General features: G+C 48.7%; 1 protein-coding gene across 7 annotated transcripts in view; it reads right to left on the bottom strand.

The window, feature by feature from the left end:
• The window catches only part of CYFIP1 (cytoplasmic FMR1 interacting protein 1), a 117210-nt gene that overhangs the window by 53567 nt on the left and 37107 nt on the right, over nt 1-26536 (bottom strand). For all 7 annotated transcript variants that reach the window (XM_050796117.1, XM_050796119.1, XM_050796116.1 and 4 more), the window contains exons 5-13: nt 26435-26536; nt 25070-25251; nt 21309-21405; nt 21091-21219; nt 17820-17924; nt 14202-14293; nt 12943-13060; nt 8920-9042; nt 6936-7061 (exon numbers count right to left, since the gene is read on the bottom strand). In XM_050796117.1, the coding sequence (XP_050652074.1) occupies nt 6936-7061; nt 8920-9042; nt 12943-13060; nt 14202-14293; nt 17820-17924; nt 21091-21219; nt 21309-21405; nt 25070-25251; nt 26435-26536 (1074 nt within the window). The remainder of the gene's footprint in view (nt 1-6935; nt 7062-8919; nt 9043-12942; nt 13061-14201; nt 14294-17819; nt 17925-21090; nt 21220-21308; nt 21406-25069; nt 25252-26434) is intronic.

Genomic DNA, 26536 nt, shown 5'->3' with positions numbered 1-26536 from the left:
TAATTCTAGCACTTTGGGAGGCTGAGGTGGGAGAATCACTTGAGACCAGAGTTCAAGATCAGCCTGAACAAAATGGCCAGACCCCATCTCTCCAAAAAATTTAAAAATTAGCCAGATGTGGTGGCATGAGCCCGCAGCCCCAGCTACTCAGGAGGCTGAGCCGGGAGGATCACTTGAGCCTAGGAGTTTGAGGCAGCAGTGAGCCGTGACGATGCCACTGCACTCCAGCCTGGGTGATAGAGCGAGACGCTGTCTCAAAACAAAACAAAAACCCTACTTCAGCATCTGAAAATGCTCTTCAGTCTACAGTAATCATTTCAAAAGGTTGTTTTGTTTTTTGGTTTTGTTAAAGTTTTTGACAGATTCCTTTTTTGAGACAGGGTCTTGCTCTGTCGCCTAGGCTGGAGTGCAGTGGCATGATCACAGTTCACTGCAGCCTTGACCTCCCAGGATCAATCGATCCTCCTGCCTCAGCCTCCTGGGTAACCAGGACTACAGGCAGGCGCCACCATGCTTGGCTAAGCGTATTCTTACTCTTATTAAATCTGTTGGTTTGAAGTTCGCTTACCAAGAACACAAATGTGTTTCCCCAAGACTTCACACAGTCTCCCTCCATCACTTTCTGGGTTTTATTCACCCCTTTTGTGTTCCTCACTATGGCTTTATAAACAGCCTGATTCATGGGTAAATGTAGACGTGTCCGACAAGTACATGAAACATGACTTATATGATTTTGGTGCTTTTCTTTTTCATAAAATTTTCAGGTGGAAAAGTTGACAGTCTGTTTTTAATTCCCCCTTCAATAATGTAAAGAATTTTCAAATAGACTGTTTTCATGTAAGACTCATGGTCTACATGCAATTAAAATAATGAAAATTTTAGAAAGGAAAAAGTCTGGAAGAAAGCGCACTCAGCTGCTCGGCGCCGTTTCTGTGATGGTACCGCGGGCACTGGGCCTTCCTAATGCCACGCCTGGGTTTTTCGCGCACTTACTTTGGAAAATGGTTTGATGATTTTATGTTGCTTTTCTAATCAACAAAAAAGAAAAAAAGAAAAGTTCTATTTAAAAAACCAAACGAGGAACAACCCATTTTAAGTGAACATGACAATACTACATATTCACGCTTACAGGAAGAAGGAAAAGGCAAGTTAACAGTAAACCGGGAGCTTTAGATGCCTGCATTAGAAAAGTAAAAAGGATAAAAATCTTAATACTTACCAAACATTCATCACAAATTACAAACACCAAAATAAACTCCCCCCAAAATAGAAGAAAAAGAACTAAAAGCACCTGGGTGCGGTGGTTCACGCTTGTAATCCCAGCACTTTGGGAGGCCAAGGCGGCAGATCATGAGGTCAGCGGTTTGAGACCAGCCTGGCCAATATGGTGAAACCCCGTCTCTACTGAAAATACAAAAATTAGCTGGGTGTGGTGCTGCATGCCTGTAGTCCCAGCTACTTGGGAGGCGAAGCAGGAGAATTGCTTGAACCTGGGAGGCGGAGCTTGCAGTGAGCCAAGATGGTGCCACTGCACTTCAGCCTGGGTGACAGAGCAAGACTTTGTCTCAAAATAAATAAATGCAACAGTTAATGAAACAGAAAACAAGCGTATAATCAAGGGTGATCAACAAAGACAAAGCTGTTCAGTAAATAAATAATAAAAAATAAAACTAAAAATAAATACCCAGCAAGAATAACAAAGAAAAAAGAGAAGCTGGCCAGGTGCGGTGGCTCACGCCTTTAATCCCAGCACTTTGGGAGGCCGAAGAAGGCGGATCACTTGAGGTCAGGGGTTCAAGACCAGACAGGCCAACAAGGTGAAACCCCGTATCTACTAAAAATACAAAAATTAGCCAGAAGTAGCTTGAACTTGGGAGGTGGAGATTGCAGTAAGCTGAGATTGTGTGAGACTCTGTCTCAAAAAAAAAAAAAAAAAAAAAGACAGAAGCACGAATTACCAGCATTAAGAATGAAAAAGGGAACATCAGCAGTTTATAGACAGATTAAGAGACTACGAGAAAATACTCATAGACAGAGGACGGAGTCAATGGGATAGAATTGAGTCCAGAAGTTAACTCACAATTGATTTTCAATCGGGTGCCAAAACAATTCAATGGGGAAAGACCATCTTTTCAACAAACAGTACTGACAACCGGATATGTACATGCGAGAGAATCCAGGTGGACCCGCCAGCAGGAAAGGGTTAATTCAGCAGGCTGGGGAGAGTGAAACTCTGCACATCCCCAAGAAAGGCCCGTCTTCAGGACTGACTGAGGCCATCCCAGGAACCAGCTCTGAGCCTTGGGAGTGTCCTGTCTAGAGAGTATGTTCTTGTGAGCCTGGGACCCAGGGCCTACTGCTGTACCACTCTGACCAGACAGTCTCTGCTAACAAGGTGACTCATGGTGACCTCCTGTGTGTGTTTTGAGGGCCTAGAGTCTGAGTAGCCAAGGTCAGCCACGTGACTGGCCCCCAGTGAAAACCCAGGACCCCAAGGCTCTGGGGAGCTGCCCTGCTGAGCCACACTTTGCGTGTGCTATCACACATCATCACTGGGAGAAATAAGCACATCCCGTGCAATTCCACTAGCAGGGCACACCTACAAGTTTACACTTGGCTTCTCTGGACTCCACCCTTGTGCCTTTTCCCTTTGCTGATCTGACTGTCTTTCGGCTGCAAGGAGTCATAACCTTCAGTGCAACAACTACTAAGCCCTGAGAGTCCTCCCAGCCAGTCGGGGGGATGGAGGGTGGTCTGCAGGGCTCCTGACACAACCTGGTCACACACTGTATAAAAATCCACTCAAAGTGGAAAATACATTTCAATTAGGAGCTAAAACTAAAAACTTTTAGAAGAGGCTGGGCGCGGTGGCTCACGCCTGTAATCCTACCACTTTGGGAGGCAAAGACAGGCTGATCACCTGAGGTGAAGGGTTCGGGACCAGCCTGGCCAGCATGGTGAAACCCTGCCTCTACTAAAAATGCAAAAATTAGCTGGGTGTGGTGACACACGCCTGTAATCCCAGCTACCTGGGAGGCTGAAGCAGGAGAATCGCTTGAACCAGGGAGGCAGAGGTTGCAGTGAGCTGAGATCACGCCACTGCACTCCAGCCTGGGTGACAGAGCAAGACTCTGTCTCAAAAAAAAAAAAAAAAAAGACTTTTAGAAAGAAACACAGGAGTAAATCATGACCTGGGTTACACAATGGTTTCTTACATATGATGCCAAAAGCATAAGCAACGTAAGAAAAACAGATAAATCAGACATAATCAAAATCAAAACCTTTTGTGTCTCAAAAGACTCCATTAAGAAACAAAAAGGACAACCACAGAATGGGAGAAGATACTGAAAATCCCATGGCTGTAAGGAACTGATATTTAGAATGTATAAGGAACTCTTACAACTCAATAATAAAAAAGATAACCTAATTAAAAATGAGCAAAGGATCTGAATAGACATTTCTCCAAATAATGCACACAAATGGCCAACAAGCACATAAAAAGATGTTTAACATCCTTACTTGTTAGAAAAATGCAAATCAAAAGTGCAAGGAAATGAAATACCACCTCACACCCACTAGGATGGCTAGAATCAAAAAGACATATGGTAACAAGTTTGGTGTGGATGTGGGGAAACTGGAACCCTCACATACTGCTGGTAAGGAGGAGAAATGGTGCTGCCACTATCTGGTAGTTCCTCAAAAGCTAAATGTGCTGTTATGATCCAGTAATTGCATTTTTAGCTATACAATCAAAAGAAATCAAAACCAGCATCTACGCAAAAACTCATACATGAAAGGCCATAGAGGCTGGGCATGGTGGCTCACCTCTAATCCCGGCGCTTTGGGAAGTCAAAGCAGGAGGATCACTTGAGCTCAGGAGTTCAAGACCAGATTGGGCAACATAGTGAGATCCCATTTCCACAAAAAATTTAAAAATTAATCGGGCATGGTGGTATGTGCCTGTGGTCCTAGCTACTTGGGAGGCTATAGAGGGAGGATTGCCTGAGCCCAGGAGATTGACACTGCAGTTAAGCCATAATCCTGCCACTGCACTCCAGCTGGGTAAGAGTGAGACCTTGTCTCAAAAAAAAACAAGAAGAAGTAGTTCTCAACAACTTTATTAATAATAGCAAAAAGGTAGAAATAACCCAAATGTCTATCATCTGATGGATGGATAAATACAAAGTAATATTTCCATGTAATGGAATATTATTCAGCAATAAACAGAACAAAACAGTGATACCTGTGTGAACCTTGAAAATTATGCTAAGTGGCCTGGCATGGTGGCTCATGCCTGTAATCTCAGCACTTTGGGAGGCCAAGGCAGGTGAATCACCTGAGGTCAGAAGTTTGAGACGAGCCTGGCCAACATGATGAAACCTTGTCTCTAGTACAAATTCAAAAATTAGCCGGGTGGGTGTCTGTAATCCTAGCCACTCTGGAGACTGAGGCACAAGAATCGCTTGAACCCGGGAGGAAGAAGTTGCAGTGAACTGAGATTGCGCCACTGCCCTCTAGCCTGGGCGACAGAGCGAGGCTCCATCTTAAGGAAAAAAAAAAAAACCCGGGCACGGTGGCTCACGCCTGTAATCCCAGCACTTTGGGAGGCCGAGGCAGGCAGATCATGAGGTCAGGAGATCGAGACCACCCTGGCTAACATGGTGAAACCCTGTCTTGACTGAAAAAAAATACAAAAAATTAGCCGGGTGTGGTAGCGGGAGCCTGTAGTCCCAGCTTCTTGGGAGGCTGAGGCAGAAGAATGGTGTGAACCCGGCAACCAGAGCTTGCAGTGAGCCGAGATGGCACCACAGCACTCCAGCCTGAGCGACAGAGCAAGACTCTATCTCAAAAAAAAAAAAAAAAAAAAAAAAAAAAAGAAAATTATGCTAAGTGAAGGAAGCAGCCAGTCACAAAGGGCCACACAGGGTATGACCTACTCATATGAAATGCCCAAAAGAGGCAAATCTACGGGGTCAGAAAGCAGGGTGGTGGCTGCAAAGGGTTGAGGGAAGAATGAAGGGTGACTGATAATGAGCTGGCATTTCTTTTTGTTCTAAATTTGATTGTGATTGTACAACTCTGTGAATGTGCTAAAAGCATTGAATTTTACACTTCAAATGGGTGAACTGTATGGTTATGTGAAAAAAGAAAAGCTTCTACCAAAATAAGATGAGAATTTACTACGAAAAAGCTTATGTCAAAAAACTCGAAAATTTTGGCTGGGCACAGTGGCTCACACCTGCAATGCCAGCACTTTGGGAGGCTGAGGTGGGCGGACTGCTTGAGCTCAGGAGTTTGAGACGAGCCTGGGCAACTTGGCAACACCCTGTCTCTACCAAAAACATAAAAATTAGCCAGGCATGGTGGCATGCACCTGTAGTTTCAGCTAACCAGGAGGCTGAGGTGGGAGGATTGCTTGAGTCCAGGAGGCTGAGGCTAAAACAGTGAGCTAAGATCATGCCACTCCACTCCAGTCTGGGCGACAGAGCAAAACTCTGTCTCAAAAAAAAAAAAAAAAAAAAAAAAAAACACCCAAAAACAACTCGATAAAACAGTGTAGTATTTGCATGTAACCTAGGCACATCGTCTAGCATGCTTTAAATCATCTCTAGATTACCCAAATCCCTAACACAATGTAAACGCTATAGAAATAGTTATTATACTGTAGTTTTTAACATTTTTATTACTTTTTACTGTTGTTATTTTTTCTTTCTGAATATTTTTGACCCAAGGTTGGTTGAATCCACGGAGGTGGAACCCTAGAACACGGAGGGCCGACTGTATGAGACTTTGTCAGTTCTCCTGTCACGATCCGTAGGATTGTTCATATCCTGATTAAAATCTTCACTGTAGCCGGGCGCAGTGGCTCACGCCTGTAATCCCAGCACTTTGGGAGGCCGAGACGGGCGGATCACGAGGTCAGGAGATCGAGACCATCCTGGCTAGCACGGTGAAACCCCATCTCTACTAAAAATACAAAAAACTAGCCGGGCGCGGTGGCGGGCACCTGTAGTCCCAGCTACTCGGGAGGCTGAGGCAGGAGAATGGCCTGAACCCGGGAGGCGGAGCTTGCAGTGAGCCGAGATCGCACCACTGCACTCCAGCCTGGGTGACAGAGCGAGACTCCGTCTCAAAAAAAAAAAAAAAAAAAAAAAAAAACTTCACTGTGGGACAGGAAAAGCTGACTCTAAAATGAATATGAAACTACAGTGGGGAAGAACAGCCAAGGAAGTCTAGAAGACAGAAAAGACGCGCGTTCCCGGACAGGGTAGATGACTACAGAGTCACAGGGTGGTACTGGGCAACAGACAGCAACCGAGCTGGGTTAGAGCGAGCAGAAACGGCCACACATGCCTTGTCACGTGGCCAGCTACAAAGGTGGCAGCGTGCGGGGTGGACGGAATTGTTTCAAAAATTAACTTCAGGTGAAATTCGCATCTCAGAGTGAAAGCAGAGTGAAGTATCCAGAAAGCACTGCAGAATACCTTCAGGACCTGCGAGTATGCAAAGATTTCTCAGCACAGGAGAAGCACAGCTATGAAAGAAAAGATACCGGTTGATGCTGGAATGAAGAGCTGCCCATGGAAAGGCTCACAGGGGAGTGCAGCGCCAGCCTCACAGGAGAGCAGGACAGCTCTTCTCTCTCAGCAGGGCCACACCTCTTTCACCTCCCCTCCCCGCACCCCACACTGCTCTCCATCCAGAGGCAGGTCCAGGAGTCCAGACCCGCCCACAGGGAGCTTCGGCGCAGACCCAGCACCGACGGCCGCTGCTCCCCTAACGCACTCTACTCTGACTACTCTGCCAGACGGAAAGGGGTGCCCACACAGAAGCAACGAGGAAACAGGCAGTTGGTTCATGTTTTTGCTTTTGACAGAGAAGCCAGTGTGAGGTCAGAGCGACACGAGGAGGAGCGAGCGGCCGAGGGTCCTCACCTCCACCAGGGCGAACTTCTCCTCGCTGGTGTAGTTGTAGCGCGTGGCCCGCTCGTACTCCTCCGCGCTGTCCGGGCAGTCCTTGTTGGAGTACTTGTCGGTGGGGTGCACAAGCTTCCAGGAATACTGCAGCAGCCAAAAGAGCAGAGCTGTTCCACATTGCATGCAAAATGCCTGGCGTCTGGTCTGACTCACACGATGGTGGCCAAAGCCAGAAGGCCAGCCTTCGAACCTTTGCTGCATTCTGAAAAGTCACACGTGAGGACACACACACCGTCCATCTCCACAGATGGGCAAAAGATCCTGGTCCCGTAACCTCTCATTTAAAAAACCTACCCAGCAAAATAGCCTGGATAGTGAGTGCTGAGTATCTAAGACTCTAGGCATTTCATCATTATTTTAAAAAGGATTCTGGGCCAGGCATGGTGGCTCATGCCTATGACCCCAGCACTTTGGGAGGCTGAGGTGGGAGGATCCCTTGAGCCCAGTTTAAGATCAGCCTGAGCAATAAAGTGAGGCCTCATCTCTACGGAAAGTAAAATAATAAGTAAAGATTCTGCCTTTCAAATGATCATGTACTCTTCCAATTTGATCATTTTTATGTGATCAAAATAAATCACAAAAGGGAAAATCTTTTATGAATTACAGGCATCCAAATCTTTATATGGCACCAGAAATAATTTACTAATGTTCAACAAAAGATATTGAGACATTGACGGCTGGAGCTGCAAAGAGAAAACGTTATCTTAAAAACGCGGGGGATGAAGCAACATTAATGGGTACAAATATACGGTTTGATATTAGAAATAAGATCTAGTGTTAGATCAGTTAGGGTGACTATTAATTAAAATAATTTATGGTACATTTCAGAATAGATAGGGAAGAACTCGAATTTTTCTGGCATAAGGACAAATATTTATGGCGATGGACATCCCACGCACACCAATTAGAACTTTGCAAATTGTATGACTGTATTAAATTATTACATGTATCCTGAAACTATGTACCCCTGTTATACATCAATACAAGTAAATATTTAAAGCAAAATAAAATTTAAATGAAAAAATGAGAATTGGCCAGGTACAATGGCTCACATCTGTAATCCAGCACTTTGGAAGGCCCAGGCAGGCAGATGGCTTGAGGCCAGGAGTTTGAGACCAGCCTGGCCAACACGGTGAGACCTTGTCTGTACAAAAAATAAACAAACAAAAAACTAGGCCGGGCGCCGTGGCTCAAGCCTGTAATCCTAGCACTTTGGGAGACTGAGGTGGGTGGATCACCTGAGGTCAGGAGTTCGAGAACAGTGTGGCCAACATGGTGAAATACCGTCCCTACTAAAAATACAAAAAAATTAGCCAGGAGTGGTGGTGGGCGCCTGTAATCCTAGCTACTTGGGAGGCTGCGGCAGGAGAATCACTTGAACCCGGGAGGCAGAGGTTGCAGTGAGCCGGGATCGCACCATTGCACTCCAACCTGGGCAACAATAGCAAAACTCCATCTCAAAAAAAAAAAAAAAAAAAAAGTATCCAGGCGTCCGGGTGCACACCTGTGGTCCCAGCGCTGGGGAGGCTGAGGCAGAAGGATCGCTTGGAGTGGGGGGTCAAGGCTGTAGTGACGTATGTTTGCACCACCGCACTCCAGCCTAAGCGACAGGGTGAGACGCTGTCTCAAAAAAAGAGAGACTTAAAGACCATCACAATGGTAGAAATTTAATTCTATCAAGATGTTTTTTTTTAAATGAGGCCCTTATATTTATAACACACATAAATCAAATGTACTTAAAATAATCTTGGAAACATTTCTACTGGTAGATGTTCTTGTCTTTCTGGGGCCAAAAATAAAAAGCCCAAAGACCAAAAGTTAATGTGAATCAAGTGCCCGAGGCAGCTTTGGCGCGTAGCTGGGGGCGGGGCGGGGCTTGCGTAGCTGGGGGCGGGGCGGGGCCTGGGGGCGGGGCGGGGCCTGGGGGCGGGGCGGGGCCTACCACTTCCATCACGTGCGCGCTCCACTGCGACAGCAGCTGCAGGCCCTGCAGCGCCAGGTCGAAGAGCTTCCGGTACTCCGCGTCCGTCTTCTGGGCCTCCTGGCGGCCCGAGCCCGTGACCACCTGCACAAGGCGGGCACGGCCCCGTGGGAAACCCGCAACCCCCCACCCACCAAGCCCCCCACCCCAGGGATCCACCCTGAGAATCCACCCCGAAGTCACACCCGTGAAAATAAAAAACGCCGTGGGTGCTGGACCCTCCTCCCGGGAAAAAGGTGGCCACGGGTGTGCTGCACAGCACCGAGCAAGGGACAGGCCACTGCGACCGCCACCGCCCGGGGAACCGCGGGCCGGGCGCGGGGCTGTAACACGCGTGGGCTTGGCGCACTTCCACTAGGCTGGGGAAGGGCAACACACAAGTCACGTGGGTTTGCTTCTATCAAATAACCCCCTAAATTTAAAAACGTGACCTATGGGGAGGGACAGCGTGGAGAAGGCAAGCTTCTTTGAATATATCTTTTTATAGATGTGACATTAGAACCACAGAAATATTTTATATAATTAGGGGACAGAATTAAATGAGATGGGAAATGCAATCCCTAAAAGTGAAAAGCAAAATAAAACAATGGCGGGAACCTGCATGGAGTCCACAGCATGACCACTGAGAGGCCCCACCCTGAGCAATTCTAAACACCATGGTGTGACTTAAAATCCTCTGAGTGAGGGGCCAGGTGCGATGGCTCACGCCTGTAACCCCAGCACTTTGGGAGGCTGGGGCAGGTGGATTGCCTGAGGTCAGGAGTTCGAGATCATCCTGGCCAACACAGTGAAACCCCACCTCTACTAAAAATACAAAAAATTAGCTGGGCGTGGTGGCGCATGCCTGTAATCTCAGCTACTCTGGAGGCTGAGGCAGGAGAATAGCTGGAACCCAGGAGGCAGAGATTGCAGTGAGCCGAGATCACACCATTGCACTCCAGCCTGGGCAACAAGAGCAAAACTCCATCTCAAAAAAAAAAAAAAAAAAAAAAAAAAAAATCCTCTCAGAAGCTCAAGGGCAAAATCACCTGCAAAACAAATCCTAAAGCAATTTCTAGTCACTGTAATTAGTAGTGCTGGCATTGCTCTTTTACGACTAGATCACGGCTGGGCATGGTGGCTCATGCCTGTAATCCCAGCATTCTGGGAGGCTGAGGTGGGCAAATCACAAGGTCAAGAGATGGTGACCATCCTGGCCAACATGGTGAAATCCCATCTCTACTAAAAATACAAAAATTAGCTAAGTGTGGTGGCGTGCACCTGGAGTCCCAGCTACTTGGGAGGCTGAGGCAGGAGAATCGCTTGAATCCGGGAGGTGGAAGTTGCAATGAGCCAAGATCACACCATTGCACTCCAGCCCGGGCAACAGAGAGAGACTCCGTCTCAAAAAAACAAACAAACAAACAAACAAAACAACGAGATTAATAATAATGACATATAATAATTAATAATGACATAAATCAAATTACACTGGAGTCATTCACCAGGATGTTCAGCTTTCAGAAAAAAGAAAATCAACAAACCTAAAGTGGAATCACCTTAAAATTGTACTCAGAGGCTGGGTGCGGTGGCTCACGCCTGTAATCCCAGCACTTTGGGAGGCTGAGATGGGATGGGTGGATCACGAGGTCAGGAGATCAAGACCATCCTGACTAACACAGTGAAACCCCCTCTCTACTAAAAAAATACAAAAAAAAAAAAAAATTAGCCGGGCGAGGTGGCGGGCGCTTGCAGTCCCAGCTACTCGGGAGGCTGAGGCAGGAGAATGGCGTGAACCCAGGAGGCAGAGCTTGCAGTGAGCTGAGATGGTGCCACTGCACTCCAGCCTGAGTGACAGAGCAAGACCCTCATCTCACCAAAAAAAAAAAAAAAAACAAAAAAAACTGTACTCAGAGAAAAACTGATTTGTTACCTTAGACAATGCCAAAGAACCAATTACACTCAGATGCCACCTAAGGATGCTCCAGTCAACAAGACCACACACATGATGGTGGTCCCGTAAAATTATAATGCGGTGGAAGAATTCCTACTGCCTAGTGACGTCTTGATGATCCTGACCCTGAGTAGGCTACTGTGTGTATTTAGGTCTTCGTTTTTAACGAAAAAGCTCAAAAGGGAAAAAACAAAAACTTCTTAGTAGAAAAATTATTTATAGAATAAGGATATAAAGAAAGAAAATATTTTTGCACAGGTATACAATGTGTTTGTGTTTTAAGCAAAGTGTTATTACAAAAGCCAAAAAGCTCTTTTTAAAAGTAAAAAGTTTATAAAGTAAAAAAGTTACAGTAAGCTAAGGCTAATTCATTATTAAAGAAAAAAAAAGCCTTTTTAAAAATTTAGCACAGGCTGGGCACCATGGCTCACGCCTGTAATCCCAGCACTTTGGGAGGCCGAGGTGGGTGGATCACGAGGTCAGAAGATGGAGACCATCCCGGCCAACACGGTGACACCCCGTCTCTACTACAAATACAAAAAGTAGCCGGGCGTGGTGGCGGGTGCCTGTAGGCCCAGCTACTCGGGGGGCTGAGGCAGGAGAATGGCGTGAACCTGGGAGGCGGAGCTTGCAGTGAGCCAAGATCGCGCCACTGCACTCCAGCCTGGGTGACAGAGCAAGACTCCATCTCCAAAAAAAAAAAAAACTTTAGCACAGCCTAAGCACACAGTGTTCATAAAGGCCACAGCAGTGCACAGTAATGTCCTAGGCCTCCCACTTGCTCACCACTCACTGACTCACCCAGAACAGCCTCCTTGTCTAACATGCCCAAACACTTGCCAGTGGTGTGTGTTAGAAGCAGCAGGTACCCCAAGATACCTGGACTACTGGGCTCTTTGTCAGTCAGTTTGGTTACATGATGACTGGTAACCATGGTGGGTGGGGCACAGGGGTGCTCATCATCCTGCAGTGGGTGGGGCCAACATCTCCAGAGTTGTCCCCACTAAGGTTAATGGTCCTCCTGAGGCCCTCGAGGGACTAACCAGTCCTGCAAAGCAGCCTGGGTGTATGCCCTGAAACCCCGCAGTCCCTGCCGGCAATCTGCAGCACAGACATGCCAGCAGCGCTGGCTCGGAGTAAACCTGGGTGAGGAGAATGGGAGTGACCAAAATGCCGATGTGGCAAACCCAGCTGCAAAGCTGGAAGGAACTAAAGAGAAAGCACGTGTCCTCTGCGCCCAACTCCAGGCCCACCTCCTGGACACATGGACCCAGTGTCCTGGGATGTCTCCTGACAGCCACCCAGAGGTTCCTGCTCACCTCTGGCCTCAGGAGTTCTTTCTTTCTAGACTTAAAGGGGCCCCGGGTCAGAATCACCCTGTCTTTTCCCAGTGTCCTCCCTTCTCCAACCATCTTTCGAGCTGCTGGAATCACAGTACTAGACTAGGAAATGCCATTTAATCAATTAACTATCTGGTCTCTGTCCTTTCTCTTGGGATCCCTATGTTTTTCTGAAAAAAAAAAAAAAAAAAAAAAAAAAAGATGCTTTTTGTACAGCTCAACAGAGACAACACTAATTTCACTGCCTTGTCAATTATAATAGGTGCTTTTGAAGTACAGTCATGCACCACATTTGATCAATGACAGCAAACAGAATGGTGGTCCCATAAGATTATAACACCATCTTTTCACTGTACCTTTTCTATGTTTAGATAGATTTAGATACACAAATACGTATCACTGTGTTACAACTACCCAAAGTCTTCAGCATAGCAGCGTGCTCCATGGGTGTGGGGCCCAGGAGCCACTGGCTGTGCCCTGCGGCCCAGGTGTGCTGCAGGCTGTACCATCCAGGCCAGCACGAGAACACGATGACGCTCCCACAGTGATGAAACTGCCTAATGACACGTGTCAGAACCTGTCCATGTCATTATGTGACATATGATTGTATCTGGTAGTAAACTGTTTTTCAAAGCGATTAAACCTCAGATCTGGGTGCAAACGCACACAGGCGACCCTCGGGTGCCCACGTGGCTCCGGTCGCGGGCCCACCTCGCTGTTGCTGTAGCGCGCCAGCTCCGAAATGAAGCGCATGTGGTCCTCGCGGATCTGGATCATCTGCTCGCAGATGTTGTACTGAGGGCTGCTGCCGGAGGATGTGCACGTCCATCTGTGTGGAGACAAGGCACCTGTGTGACCTGCAGCGGCGCCGGCAGGTCGCGGCACTGGGGCAGCTCAGGACGCCTGGTTTGGCGCCGGAGCCAGATGGCTTTTACATTTTTAAAGGGTTGTTAAAAAAACAACACAGAAGAATTATCTGCTGGAGACCACCTGTGGCCTGTAAAGCCTAAAGTATTTGCTGTCTGTCCTTTACTGAAAAGGTTTCTTGCCCCTGAGACTGAGCTGCAACTTCGTTTGTCAAAATCATGGCTGAATGGTGACCGCGGGTTGGCTACGGGCAGTGCTTGGCAAGTCAGTGAAAGCCTCCCCCAAGACTCTGATGGCTCTGCAGAGTCTGCAGTGGGGAGGAGTGTCTGCCAGCATCTGGAACTGTGCTGAGGATCTTTATAGTTCTCCAGAGTAAGATGATACACAGTTTAGGATCTAGGGCCACATTGTCTGCAGATGTCACAGATGACACACCGTCAGTTTCTTCTTTTTTTCTCTGAGGCAGGGTCTTGCTCTGTTGCCCAGGCTGGACTGCAGTGGTGCAATCTCGGCTCACTGCAACCTCCACCTCCCAGACTACTCAAGTGATCCTCCCACCTCAGCCTCCCGAGTAACTGGGACTACAAGCCTGTACCACCATGCCTGGCTAATTCTTGTATTTTTCCATAAAGACGAGGTCTCACTTGTTGCCCAGGCTGGTCTCAAACTCCTGAGTTCAAGAGATCCATCCACCTCGGCCTCCCAAAGTGCTGGGATTATAGGCGTGAACCACCGTACCCCACCCTCTTTTTTTTTTTTTAAGACAACCTTTTTAAAAGTAAAGACTATCCCCTAGCACTGTCCAACAGGAAACCCTAGGATGATGAAAATGTTCTGTATCTGTGCTGTCCAGCACAGTAGCTACTAACTATTGAACATTTCAAATGTGGCTGTCATAAGGAAATTAAAATTTCAATTGTATTTTTCAATAAACTTAAATGTAACTAGCCACCTGTGGCAAAGGCAACAATACTGGACATTCAGTTCCAGGCTGAGAATGTTAACAGTGTTATCTCTAGACAAATAAGCACGATGTCTGAAGAAAACCACACAATGAGGACACTGCAGAAAGCTCAAACCAGGCAGCTTTTCTCTCCTCCTACCGAGATTTATTTTCCTCGTAGTGGGCGCTGGTCTTGATATATCTTGCCAGTTCTATTTGCATGTCCCCAAATAGCGGAACCACCTGGAGCTGCTGTATTCAAAGAACAAAAAAAATAGGGTCATTATGTATGTTTAGTCACCAAATACATAAGCACAAGGAAACTGACTAATGCTAATAATTACTTCGGCTTGAATGCTACCTCTGCAAATGATTCACTACAAAAAAACTCTAAGCAACGTCTACATTTGCTTTGAGAGAAACAAAATACAATTTAAAAACCAACATCTATAAAAACTATTCAAATGTTAAAATTAACCTACGAAATTGCTAGATCCACAGTCATTAAAAAAAAAAAAACTGTATTTCTTTTTTTATTTTTATTATTATTTTTTTTGAGACAGAGTCTCACTCTGTCACCAGGCTGCAGTGCAGTGGCATCATCTCGGGTCACTGCAACCTCCACCTCCAGGATTCAAGTAATTCTCCTGCCTCAGCCTCCTGAGAAGCTGGGACTATAGGCGAGCACCACCACACACAGCTGATTTTTTTGTATTTTTAGTAGAGACAGGGTTTCACCATCTTGGCCAGGATGGTCTTGATATCTTGACTTCGTGATCCACCTGCCTCGGCCTCCCAAAGTGCTGGGATTACAGGCATAAGCCACCGTGCCCAGGCAACTGCATTTCTATATACTAGCAACAATTAGAATACAAAAACTTAAAGAGAAATACTTTGCAATAGCATCCAAAAAACATATGCATGAGTGAATCTAACAAAAAATGTGCGGGCCGGGCGCGGTGGCTCAAGCCTGTAATCCCAGCACTTTGGGAGGCCGAGACGGGCGGATCACGAGGTCGGGAGATCGAGACCATCCTGGCTAACACGGTGAAACCCCGTCTCTACTAAAAAAATACAAAAAACTAGCCGGGCGAGGTGGTGGGCGCCTGTAGTCCCAGCTACTCGGGAGGCTGAGGCAGGAGAAAGGCGTGAACCCGGGAGGCGGAGCTTGCAGTGAGCTGAGATCCAGCCACTGCACTCCAGCCTGGGCGACAGAGCGAGACTCCGTCTCAAAAAAAAAAAAAAAAAAAAAAAAAAAAAAAAAAACAAAAAATGTGCAAGACCTCTAAACAAAAGTACTACCCCAGGCCGGGTGCGGTGGCTCACGCCTGAAATCCCAGCACTTCGGGAGGCCGAGGCGGGCAGATCATGAGGTCAGGAGATCGAGACCATCCTGGCTAACACGGTGAAACCCCATCCCTACTAAAAAATACAAAAAAATATTAGCCGGGCGTGGTGGTGGGCACCTGTAGTCCCAGCTACTCGGGAGGATGAGGCAGGAGAATGGCGTGAACCCAGGAGGTGGAGGTTGCAGTGAGCCGAGTTCATACCACTGCACTCCAGCCTGGGCAACAGAGCGAGACTCCGTCTCAAAAAAAAAAAAAAAAAGTACTACCCCAAAAATTCTAGAAAAAGTTCTCAATAAATAGAGAAACAGATCACGTTTGTGCCTAGGAAGGCTTCAAATGTTTTAAATGTCCGTTCTCTCAGAACGGATCTATAATCAATCCCAGTCAATATTCCATAAGAATAAAAATGGCTTTGTGGGGATAGTGTGTGTAAATCAGGAAACCAATTCTAAAATACATTTCCAAAGGTGAAGGGATGGTATCTGAGACCATCTTGAAGGACAAAACTGGAAGACACACCCTTCCAGATTAGGAGTCCTGTTAGAAAGCTACAGCAATTAAGGCAGTGTGGCCCTGGAGCAGGGACGGAGGCTTGCGGACAGGACAGAGAACCTGGACAGAGCCACAGACAGCCTCACGACCTGAGGAGCAGCACTGCAGAACAATGGGCTTTGCAATACACAGGCAGGCCCAACTGGGGAGCCATACTGAGACAGATCCAAGGACGCAAAATCCCTACCCCCTACCACGCGCAGAAGTCAGTTCCGGGGGGATTAGGTCTACATGAAAAAGGACACAGGATGCTTCTAGAAGCTAACACAGCAGAAACGTCCCATGAGCTGGATGGCCACAAGGACTGATTTAGGTGGACATTAATGAAAAGACTCATATATGGGACTACACTAAAATTATGAACTTCTGTTCAGCAAACGACACCACTGAGAACGCGAAAAGGCTACTGGAGGCGGGGGAGGAAGGGAATATATTGGTCAAAGCGTATAAAGTTTCAGTTCCGCAGCATCGGTAAGTGTTGAAGATCTCACCTGTGGCACGGGAGCTACGCTTAATAACAACGCATTGAATCCTTAAAATATGCTAAAAGAGTAGATCTTAAGTGTTCTCATCACAAAACAAAAAAATGGCGTGTGAGGTGATGGACATGTTAATTAGCTTGAATTCATCATTTCACAATGTGTATGTGTATCAAAACATCACACTGTACACCATAAACATATACAATTTTTATTTGTCAATTACACCTCAATAAAGCTGGGAAAAAGTGAAAGGGTAAGCCTCTTTGGGGAGAATACATGTACATTAAAACGTAAGGCCAGGTGCAGTGGCTCAGGCCCGTAATCTCGGCACTTTGAGAGGCTAGGGCTGGAGGACTGCTTGAGGCCAGGAGTTCGAGACCAGCCTGGGCAACATAGGGAGACCTCATTGCTACTGAAAGTTTAAAAACTAGCCAGGTGTGATGGCAAGCGCCTGCAGTCCCAGCTACTTGAGAGGCTGAGGTGGGAGGAATCACCAAGGCCTGCTACACTCCAGCCTGGATGACAGAGCAAGAGCCTGTCTCAAAAACAAAACAAAACAAACAAAAATACTCACTTGTGCCCAACAAAGGACGTGTACCCAGAATATATAAATAACTATAAATAGGGAAAAAAGAGCAAAGACTTAAGTGGCACATCACAAAGGGAACGCGCTAAGAACATGGAAAGCCATTAGGGAAACGTGAACTAAACTACAATGAAACACTAGCCATTACAATCCCAATGATGTATGCATCCTCAGGATGTCCTCCAACCCCAAAAAAGACAGTGCTAAGTACTGTCAAGGATGTGGCACCCCCAGAGCGTTCTCTCACTGCTGATGGGAATGCAGATCAGGACAGCTATGCTGGAAAGTCATCAGGCCACAGGTAACTACTAACACTAAAAACAGATACGCCCTGTGACCTCCGGTCCCTCTCCTGGGTATGCACCCAACAGAGGAGAGTCGACCAGAGCTGCACTGTTTGGACTCACCAAAACCCGGGAACGTCCGAGAGCCCGCCAACATCGGAACGGGTAAGTTACGGTGTGGTCGTAAGATAGAAAACTACACCACAACCGAAAGCTATGAGCTATAGCTATGGGCTTCCTCCAGGATGCACCTAACAAACAAGAGGCTGGTGACAGCAGCCGGACACAAAAGAGTAAAATAGCACAATTCCATCTGTATAAAGCTCCATCCAGGCAAAACCAGCACCGGGCAGAAGGAAAGACAAAGCGCGGTTGCCTCTGCAGACAGGAGAACATGCGTGGCCCAGACTCCACCCAGCCCCAGCATTTCCTGATATAGATCATGGTCACACAGGGGCTCACTTCCCCAAAATTCAAACTGCATGCAAATCAATAAAAACATTGATCTAAAACCATGTAACTCACCTTGAAGTACTTGTCAATTTTGGATAAGTTTATTCTTTTCTTGGCATCTAACTTATAGATGTTACTGACACTCCCATCCATCAGGTACAGACCAAATCCCATGACCTGAAAAGCCACAAAATGAATGATGCAATAAAGCTCACAACTGCAAATTTAATTACCCGTAAGGAATTACACTGTTACAGCTGATGATTTCAAAGGCACAATTTGAAATATATCATAAAGATCTATATTTAGGCTGCTTGTCTGGTGCTTGAAATGCATCATTTTATCCTCAGTGAAACTGCTACAAAGCGGGGCTGGGCTTCCAGGTCAGTTGCTAAAAGCGGAAAAAACAAATCCTCTACCCTAAACTCACACAAGCAGTAGGGCTATTCTAGGGCTATTAGGTTGGTGTAAAAGTAATTGCGGTTTTTCTGCCATTAAAAGTAATGTCCAATATGCAGTCACATGTAACCAGTTACGTTTCGGTGTATGCAAACTAAAAATTCTTTTTTTTTTTTTGAGACAGAGTCCCACTCTGTCACCCAGGCCAGAGTGCAGTGGTACCATCTCAGCTTACTGCAACCTCTGCCTCCCAGGTTCAAGTGATTCTCCTGCCTCAGCCTCCCAAGTAGCTGGGACTACAGGCACCCATGACCACCACGCCTGGCTAATGGTTTTTGTATTTTTAGTAGAAATGGGGTTTCACCATGTTGGTCAGGCTGGTGTAGAACTCTTGACCTCAAGTGATCCACCCACCTCAACTCCCAAAGTGCTAGGATTACAGGCATGAGCCACCGTGCCTGGTCACAAACTAAAAATTCTTAATGTGGACTAGCCACCTGCACACTCCAGTGCTCCACAGGACCTGGCGGCCACAGCTCCCACACCAGCTGGTGCAGACCCAAAGTCTCTGCTGTCACAAAGCACTCCATGGACAGTGCTCCTTCAGCCCTGCGTGCCTCCCAGTGCTCTCCTACTCATGGACAGCGCTCCTTCAGCCCTGCGTGCCTCCCAGTGCTCTCCTACTCATGGACAGCGCTCCTTCAGCCCTGCGTGCCTCCCAGTGCTCTCCTACTCATGGACAGCGCTCCTTCAGCCCTGCGTGCCTCCCAGTGTCTCCTACTCATGGACAGCGCTCCTTCAGCCCTGCGTGCCTCCCAGTGCTCTCCTACTCATGGACAGCGCTCCTTCAGCCCTGCGTGCCTCCCAGTGCTCTCCTACTCATGGACAGCGCTCCTTCAGCCCTGCGTGCCTCCCAGTGCTCTCCTACTCATGGACAGCGCTCCTTCAGCCCTGCGTGCCTCCCAGTGCTCTCCTACTCATGGACAGCGCTCCTTCAGCCCTGCGTGCCTCCCAGTGCTCTCCTACTCATGGACAGCGCTCCTTCAGCCCTGCGTGCCTCCCAGTGCTCTCCTACTCATGGACAGCGCTCCTTCAGCCCTGCGTGCCTCCCAGTGCTCTCCTACTCATGGACAGCGCTCCTTCAGCCCTGCGTGCCTCCCAGTGCTCTCCTACTCATGGACAGCGCTCCTTCAGCCCTGCGTGCCTCCCAGTGCTCTCCTACTCATGGACAGTGCTCCTTCAGCCCTGCGTGCCTCCCAGTGCTCTCCTACTCATGGACAGTGTCCTTCAGCCCTGCGTGCCTCCCAGTGCTCTCCTACTCATGGACAGTGCTCCTTCAGCCCTGCGTGCCTCCTAATGCTCTCCTACTCATGGACAGTGCTCCTTCAGCCCTGCGTGCCTCCCAGTGCTCTCCTACTCATGGACAGTGCTCCTTCAGCCCTGCGTGCCTCCTAATGCTCTCCTACTCATGGACAGTGCTCCTTCAGCCCTGCGTGCCTCCTAATGCTCTCCTACTCATGGACAGTGCTCCTTCAGCCCTGCGTGCCTCCCAGTGCTCTCCTACTCATGGACAGTGCTCCTTCAGCCCTGCGTGCCTCCCAGTGCTCTCCTACTCATGGACAGTGCTCCTTCAGCCCTGCGTGCCTCCCAGTGCTCTCCTACTCATGGACAGTGCTCCTTCAGCCCTGCGTGCCTCCCAGTGCTCTCCTACTCATGGACAGTGCTCCTTCAGCCCTGCGTGCCTCCCAGTGCTCTGCTACTCATGGACAGTGCTCCTTCAGCCCTGCATGCCTCCCAGTGCTCTCCTACTCAGGAGGAGGCTGGGGGCTGGGCTGGTGGGACACCCAGCAAAGGGTCCCCCAAGGCCACCCTGCAGAGGTGGAGAGCAGAGCAAAGGGAACGGTGGAACTGCCGACCATCTTTCCCGTGAGAAATGCAGATGGAAACCTTCCTCATTTGAACAGAATAATAAAGAATATGGTGAACCAACAAAAGGCTACTTTAATTATGGTGACACAAGGTATCAGAGTCCCAGGAATCACATGCTTGACAAGTAGAATCTTGGATAACTTCTGTCACAAAGCAGCTTAAAGGCTGGGTGTGGTGGCTTAGACCTGTAATCCCAGCACTTTGCTGGGGGACAAGCCAAGAAGATGGCTTGAGCCCAGGAGTTCAAGGCCAGCCTGGGCAGCAAAGTGAGATCTCGTATCTACAAAAATTCAAAAACTTAGCTGGGCATTGGTGCAAGTGCCTGTGGCCCCAGTTACTCAGGAGCCTGAGGCAGAAAGATCACTTGAGCCAAGGAGGTCGAGGCTACAGTGAGCTGTGTCCACACCACTGCACTCCAGCCTGGGTGAAAGAGCAAGACCCTGTCTCAAGAAAAAAAAAAAAAAAAGGCTGGGCACAGTGGCTCAAGCTTGTATTCACAGAGCTTTGGGAGGCTGAGGCAGGAGGGTCACTTGAGCCCAGGAGTTTGAGATAGCCTGTACAACATGGCAATTTTCTCCCTCTACAAAAAATTTAAAGATTAGCCAGGCGTGGTGGTGTGCACCTGTAGTCCCAGCTACTTTGGAGGCCAAGGTGGGAGGATCACTTGAGCCCAGGAGGTTGAGGCTACAGTGAGCTGTCATCATGCCACTGCACTCCAGCCTGGGCAAGAGCAACACCCTGCCTCAAAAATAAAACAAAAAGCAGCTCAATGCTGAGAGAATCCTTGACCCAGACATCCTGGCCAGCACCTTCTCCCAGGGTCAGTGTGTGACACTCGTGGGGTGTGTTGAGAGCCTGTTGTGCAGGCTGTGTGCAAGGGCAGAACGCTGTTCACACACAAGACACCGTGCAAGTAAGACACAGCTGTCAAAAGGATTCTAGAAAAGCACAGCCTATTGACAAGAGTAAGGCTGTCCCTCAGCAGTGCCACAGGCTGGCGTCCCCACACACGTACTTTGAGAAGCATGTGTTTCTCACTGGGCGTCAAATACATCCTGTTCTCGTAGTAATCCACACACAGATTCACGATGTCTGCCAGGAGCTCTTCGTAGCCAGAAATCACTTCGAGCTGCTGCTGCAGAGACTGAAACACAAGCAAGAGACTCACGCACGGGCCCGGCGCCCGGCCAGCGGCTCGGCCCATCCGCCCGAGTGTGCGAACACCAGCCTCACCTGTGTGATCTTGTTGTGATTGGCCAGGAACATGGACAGATTCTGCGATTCCTGGATGGACTGTGGATCTGCCATTTTACGTAAAAACTGAGCGGCCCTTTGAAAACAAGAAGAGATCATCCCAAAGTGCACCAATGTGCCACGTAAAAAGATATAAAAAATAAAAGCCTGGTTCGAGTGGGATCCCTTCCTCTACCGTCATCTGCAGACATGTGGGTCAACCTCAGACGCCGGCGATGATTTCAGCCTTTTCAGGCGTCTCCGGCCCTGCCCTCCAGGTCAGTCTTCTGCCAACTTAGACGTGTCTTGCACAGCTGGGGACAGCTCTCCACCCTGCTGGTCACAGCCGATGGGCTTCCTGCAGGGTCCCTGCACACTGGTCTCTGCCCTTCACTGGTGGATGCCCACCTCATCTAGGGGGGCACAGGGCTGGCTGGACCCCAAGTCTAAGAAGGGCCACTGCCATCTCCGTGACTCCCACAAGCCCTGCCATGAAGATGGCCAGCACTGCTGAGGTTCTCTGCCGGGAACCCTCTGGACCACAGCTCCCCAGGCCACCTCAGGGACCACTGGTACCCAAAGTCCTGAGACAGAGCCCTGGCCTGCCACCAATTTGTAGCTACACCCGACATACAATACCGCAAGGCCACGCTGAGCCCACGAGGTCTGGCAGAGCAGGGTGAAGGTGGGGTGTGAGGATTCCCATCATCTAAGGCTGTCCCCCAAGAAAGTTCAGTGGAAACGGCCCACACAAGGATAGGTCTGTGCAACCCAGAGCCTTGGGGGTTTAGCTTTAAAAGTCACCATGGCAAAGACTGATAACCTACCCCAACAATCACTTCCTCCTCTTCCTCCTTAGGAATGAGCCCCGCATTCCTGTGGAACACACGTTCCAGGGAGCCTCACACATTCCATGTACCTCGCCTACCCTGCAGCTAGCTGTGGTCACGTGACCAAGGACTGGGGCCATGAGATATAATGCAAGACACTGACAGGCACTCCAAAGTTTACTCATAAGGGAGCATGGAGCCCGTCTTTCCTCCTTTCTGCCTGCTGACTGGAATGCAGAAATGACAGCTGGAGCTTCAGCAACCATCTAGAACCAGGAGGCAACACCTGAAGCAGAGCAGCAGGCCAACAGGAGCCTCGAGTCCTGAACGCCGGAGAGCCTGCAATCAGCTGCAGACCACCTCATTCAGGACTTTCCAGGAGACAGAGAAATAAACTGCAATCTTTTCAAAGCCACTGTTACTTCACTGGGTTTTAAACAATTGCATACAGTTAAACCTAATATTGTAAACCTAATGTTACTGATACAGTAACATTCCTTGGCTTTTTAAACATGTTTCCCTGCCGGACATGGTGGCTCATGCCAGTAATCCCAGCATTTTGAGAGGCAGAGGCAGGTGGATCACTTGAGGTCAGGAGTTCAACACCAGCCTGGCCAACATGGTGAAACCCCATCTCTACTAAAAATACAAAAATTAGCCAGGTGTGGTGGCTCACGCCTGTAATCCCAACTACTCGGGAGGCTGAGGCAGGAGAACTGCTTGAATCCAGGAGAGGCAGAGGTTGCAGTGAGCCGAGATTGTGCCACCGCACTCCAGCCTGGGCCAGTGAGACTCTGCCTCAAAACAAACAAACAACAACAACAAAAACATGTTTCCTTTTTTTTTTTTTTTAAATAGACAAAGGGTCTCACTCTGTCACCCAGGCTGGAGTATAGTGGTACAATCACAGCTCACTGCAGCCTCGACCTCCTGGGCTCAAGTGATTCTCCAACCTCAGCCTCCCCAGTAGCTGGGACCACAGGTTCACGCCACCACACCCAGCTAGTTTTTTTTGCTTTTGTCTTTTTTTTTTTTTTTTTTTTTTTTTTTTTTTTTAAGAGATGGGGTCTTGCTATGTTACCCAGGCTGGTCTCAAATTCCTGGGCTCAAGTGATCCTTCTGCCTCAGCCTCTCAAGGTGCTGAGATTACAGGTGTGAGCCATCGCACCTCGCCACGTTTGCTTTATTGATTTGAGTAGTTGCTGAGGCGGCAGGTGAGGAGACTAAGGAAACAGTCAAGGATACTGTTTTCTATTTTCCTCAAGCCTCACCATAACCACACGAGTTATCTTGGCATTGGCACTTAGAGGAGGTTATACTAGTAGCTACTAGCAGGTGCCAAAAGAGCTAGGTGCGTGTGTGTGTGGCGGGCGTCTTGGGAGGGGTGGGGGTGATGGTCTGGGAGGGTGAACCAACAGGGGTCCCAGACAGAGGTCAGAAGAAGAGGCAGCAGGAAGAGCTACGGAGCTGGCCCAGGCCCACTCTCTGGTGCTCAGGGGAACCTGGAGGTGGTGAAGACACTGGGGACGGGGCTGCTGGAGGGGAAACCCTCCTTCTCCCAGCTTTGCACACAGCGGCCCCATCTGTAAACTGTTTTACAGACTAGGCTTTAGAATAAAGGTGCTAGTGCTAAAAGGAAAAAAAAAACCCACAACTTTTAAATACTTTTAAATATTGAAAACCACTGATGCTGGCCACCTCCCCATTTCCCTGACAAAGCCAAAACGGTGGTGGCTAAGAAGGCTGCTCAAAATCACACAGCGACTGGGTTGTGCGGCTGGGACCAGGAGGCCACTGCGACCAGTGAGCCTCGATGCTGGAATCCCACGGATGCTGTCATCAAACAGGGACCATTCAGACGTCCGCCCCAAGAGGGGCTCACAGGCCCACTCCGGAGACCCTTCTCTAGTTCTGAAGATCTAGGCTTCTGTGCAGAGCTGACGATTTTAGTGATAACGGAACACTGCCTTAGTTCACGTGAATGAGGCTTAAATTCTGCCTGACCTAGCTCGACTCCTACTGCTGCCTCATTTTGTCCCAAGTGGGGATTTTTCTTTTTATAAAGACATAACAACAGTTGTATGATTTAAAATGCAACATAACTAGAGCGTATTCAGATGCAAAGTAAGGTCTCTTCGAATTTAATTTTAGAGCTAAGATGCCTTACTTACTAGAGGAAACTGAAATTAGCATCTCATTCCAGCAAAACATGTCTTCAAAAGCACCGGGCACAAACGAAGCAGAGCATCAGGAGACAGTGCCGTGTGTCCCCGAACGCCTGTCTGCCGCCCACCACCCCACAATCCTCCGGAAGCACACGCCGGGCCATGCCCGCCTCTTCCATCCCTCCTGCCGATCTCTCCAGAGGCTAGCTTCTCCAGAAGCTCTCTACATCCAAAAAGAAAACCGCCGGGGAGAGGACCTGGAAGCGCAGTGTGACCCCAAGACACCCTGTGACTGTGCATGGGCTACGTCTGCACGTTGCTGGATGGTGCTCAGGTGCCGGGGACCCCCACCGGCGAGAGACTGGCACCGAGGACTGCAGCCCCAATGCCCAAGGTGGGCTGCAGAGGCCACCTGCCCCCTTGCCAAGATGCTCCCTGAGCCAGATGCCTGTGCTCTGTGAGCTAGGCCTACAGCTTGTGCACGTCTGTCTTCCCAGGGGCGCGAAGGTCCTCCGTGACATCTGAGGACAGCCAGGGCACTAAGAGTCTGCTCTAGCTTTGCAAAGCCACGCTATGCACTTACCTGCTGGCTCCCCTCACTTTATCCCCCAGAACAGGTGCTCCCACAGCCCTGACACCGAGAAGTAGCTGCTGCCTACCAGAAGTGACGACTTCAGTACACAAAGACACACACCTGCTACGCACGAGGCGGGCCACTGAGCTGCGCGCTCTCGGGAAGGCCCGCGGCGCACGGGCCGGTGCTCACCTCTTGTATGCTGAGTGGTCGTTCTTCACACTGCACTTCATGTTCTTCAGCTCGTCCAGCACAGCGAACATGTTGATGAACTTGCCCAGTGTGATCAGGTAGGCTTCAGACACAAAGTCCTTCCTCCTCTCGGCGTGGCACAGGCGCCTCACCTCCCCGCAGAAACGCTCAATGGCGTTTCTCTGTGCAGAGGAAGCGGGGGGCAGAAAGCTGCAGGTCAGTGAGGGGCCAAGCCCATGTCCCTGCTTCAAGCACCTGCAGTCACTGCTCCTTGATGAGAAAAGATCTGCCCCGCGCGGCTTCGGGCCCAGGTGTTTACAATGTGGGCAGCCAGACCCCCTCCTGAAAGCAGCTCCAACGGCCTGCTCTGCAACATCGTTACTCGTTTTGCACTTTACCAACTACGTCACTAAAGTAACAACATCTTGCTGATTATTCCAGCAAAATTACTGAGCAAAATGATCCAAGAAAACGTCGGCAAAATTCAGACGTTCTAACTTTCAGAAGTGAAAAGTGGGAGAGATTTTTTTCCTCTTGGTAACTTTCAAGGTAAAATGAAAATTAATCTCCTAGTTAGTTCCATCTCCTCCCTCTGCTAATGGACATCATAGAAAATCTGGATGTTTCCAAAATACTTCTTTAAAAAGCAGCAGGCCCCTTTCATGTGGCTGCTTCTTGCCTAATCAAGGCCAGGGCGAGGACCACCAGGAATGGACAGTCAGGGTGAGGCTGACAGCAAGAAAATACCTGAAAGACCAGATGAATCAAAAGTACAAACTGGCCAGGTGCGGTGGCTCACGCCTGTAATCTCAGCACTTTGGGAAGCCAAGATGGGTGGATCACCTGAGGTCAGGAGTTCAAGACCAGCCTGGCCAACATGGTGAAACCCTGTCTCCACTAAGAATACAAAAACTAGCCAGGCATGGTGGCGGGCGCCTGTAATCCCAGCTACTCAGGAGGCTGAGGCAGGAGAATCACTTGAACCTGGGAGGCGGTGGTTGCAGTGAGCGAAGATTGCACCATTGTACTCCAGCCTGGGCGACAGAGCAAGACTCCGTCTCAAAAAAGAAAGTACAAACTGGCAGAAAGTCAAAGCATTGTACTTGAAACTGACAGAAAGCAGACTCCGTGAAGGAAACATGAAATCACTGAGAATTCTGAGAACCACAAAAGGAGCGTTGATTCCAAAAGGGCTTGAGAAACTTTAGACTGTCAAAGGCTTGGTCCCTTTTGTCTCAGAAACTGGTTGCTTTAGTTTTGCAGGCACTCTGTTCAGGGTGTTCACATTGACGGCGATGGGTAGGAAGGTGTCAGCAACCCACCCCTCGGTGTTACACCCCCAAGATAGGGATTTTGCCATTTTACCTGGAAGTACATAAAATTCATCAGTTTTGTGACCTCAGGCTCCAGAACCTCCACGGTTTTCTCGTAAATTTCCACTCTGTTAGGCTGCTCGTTACATTTCAC

The sequence above is a fragment of the Macaca thibetana genome, chromosome 7, assembly GCF_024542745.1.
Source record: "Macaca thibetana thibetana isolate TM-01 chromosome 7, ASM2454274v1, whole genome shotgun sequence".
Classification (NCBI taxonomy): domain Eukaryota; kingdom Metazoa; phylum Chordata; class Mammalia; order Primates; family Cercopithecidae; genus Macaca; species Macaca thibetana.
The sequence above is the reverse complement of the archived record's forward strand: the minus strand, read 5'-3'. Positions and strand labels throughout refer to the sequence as shown.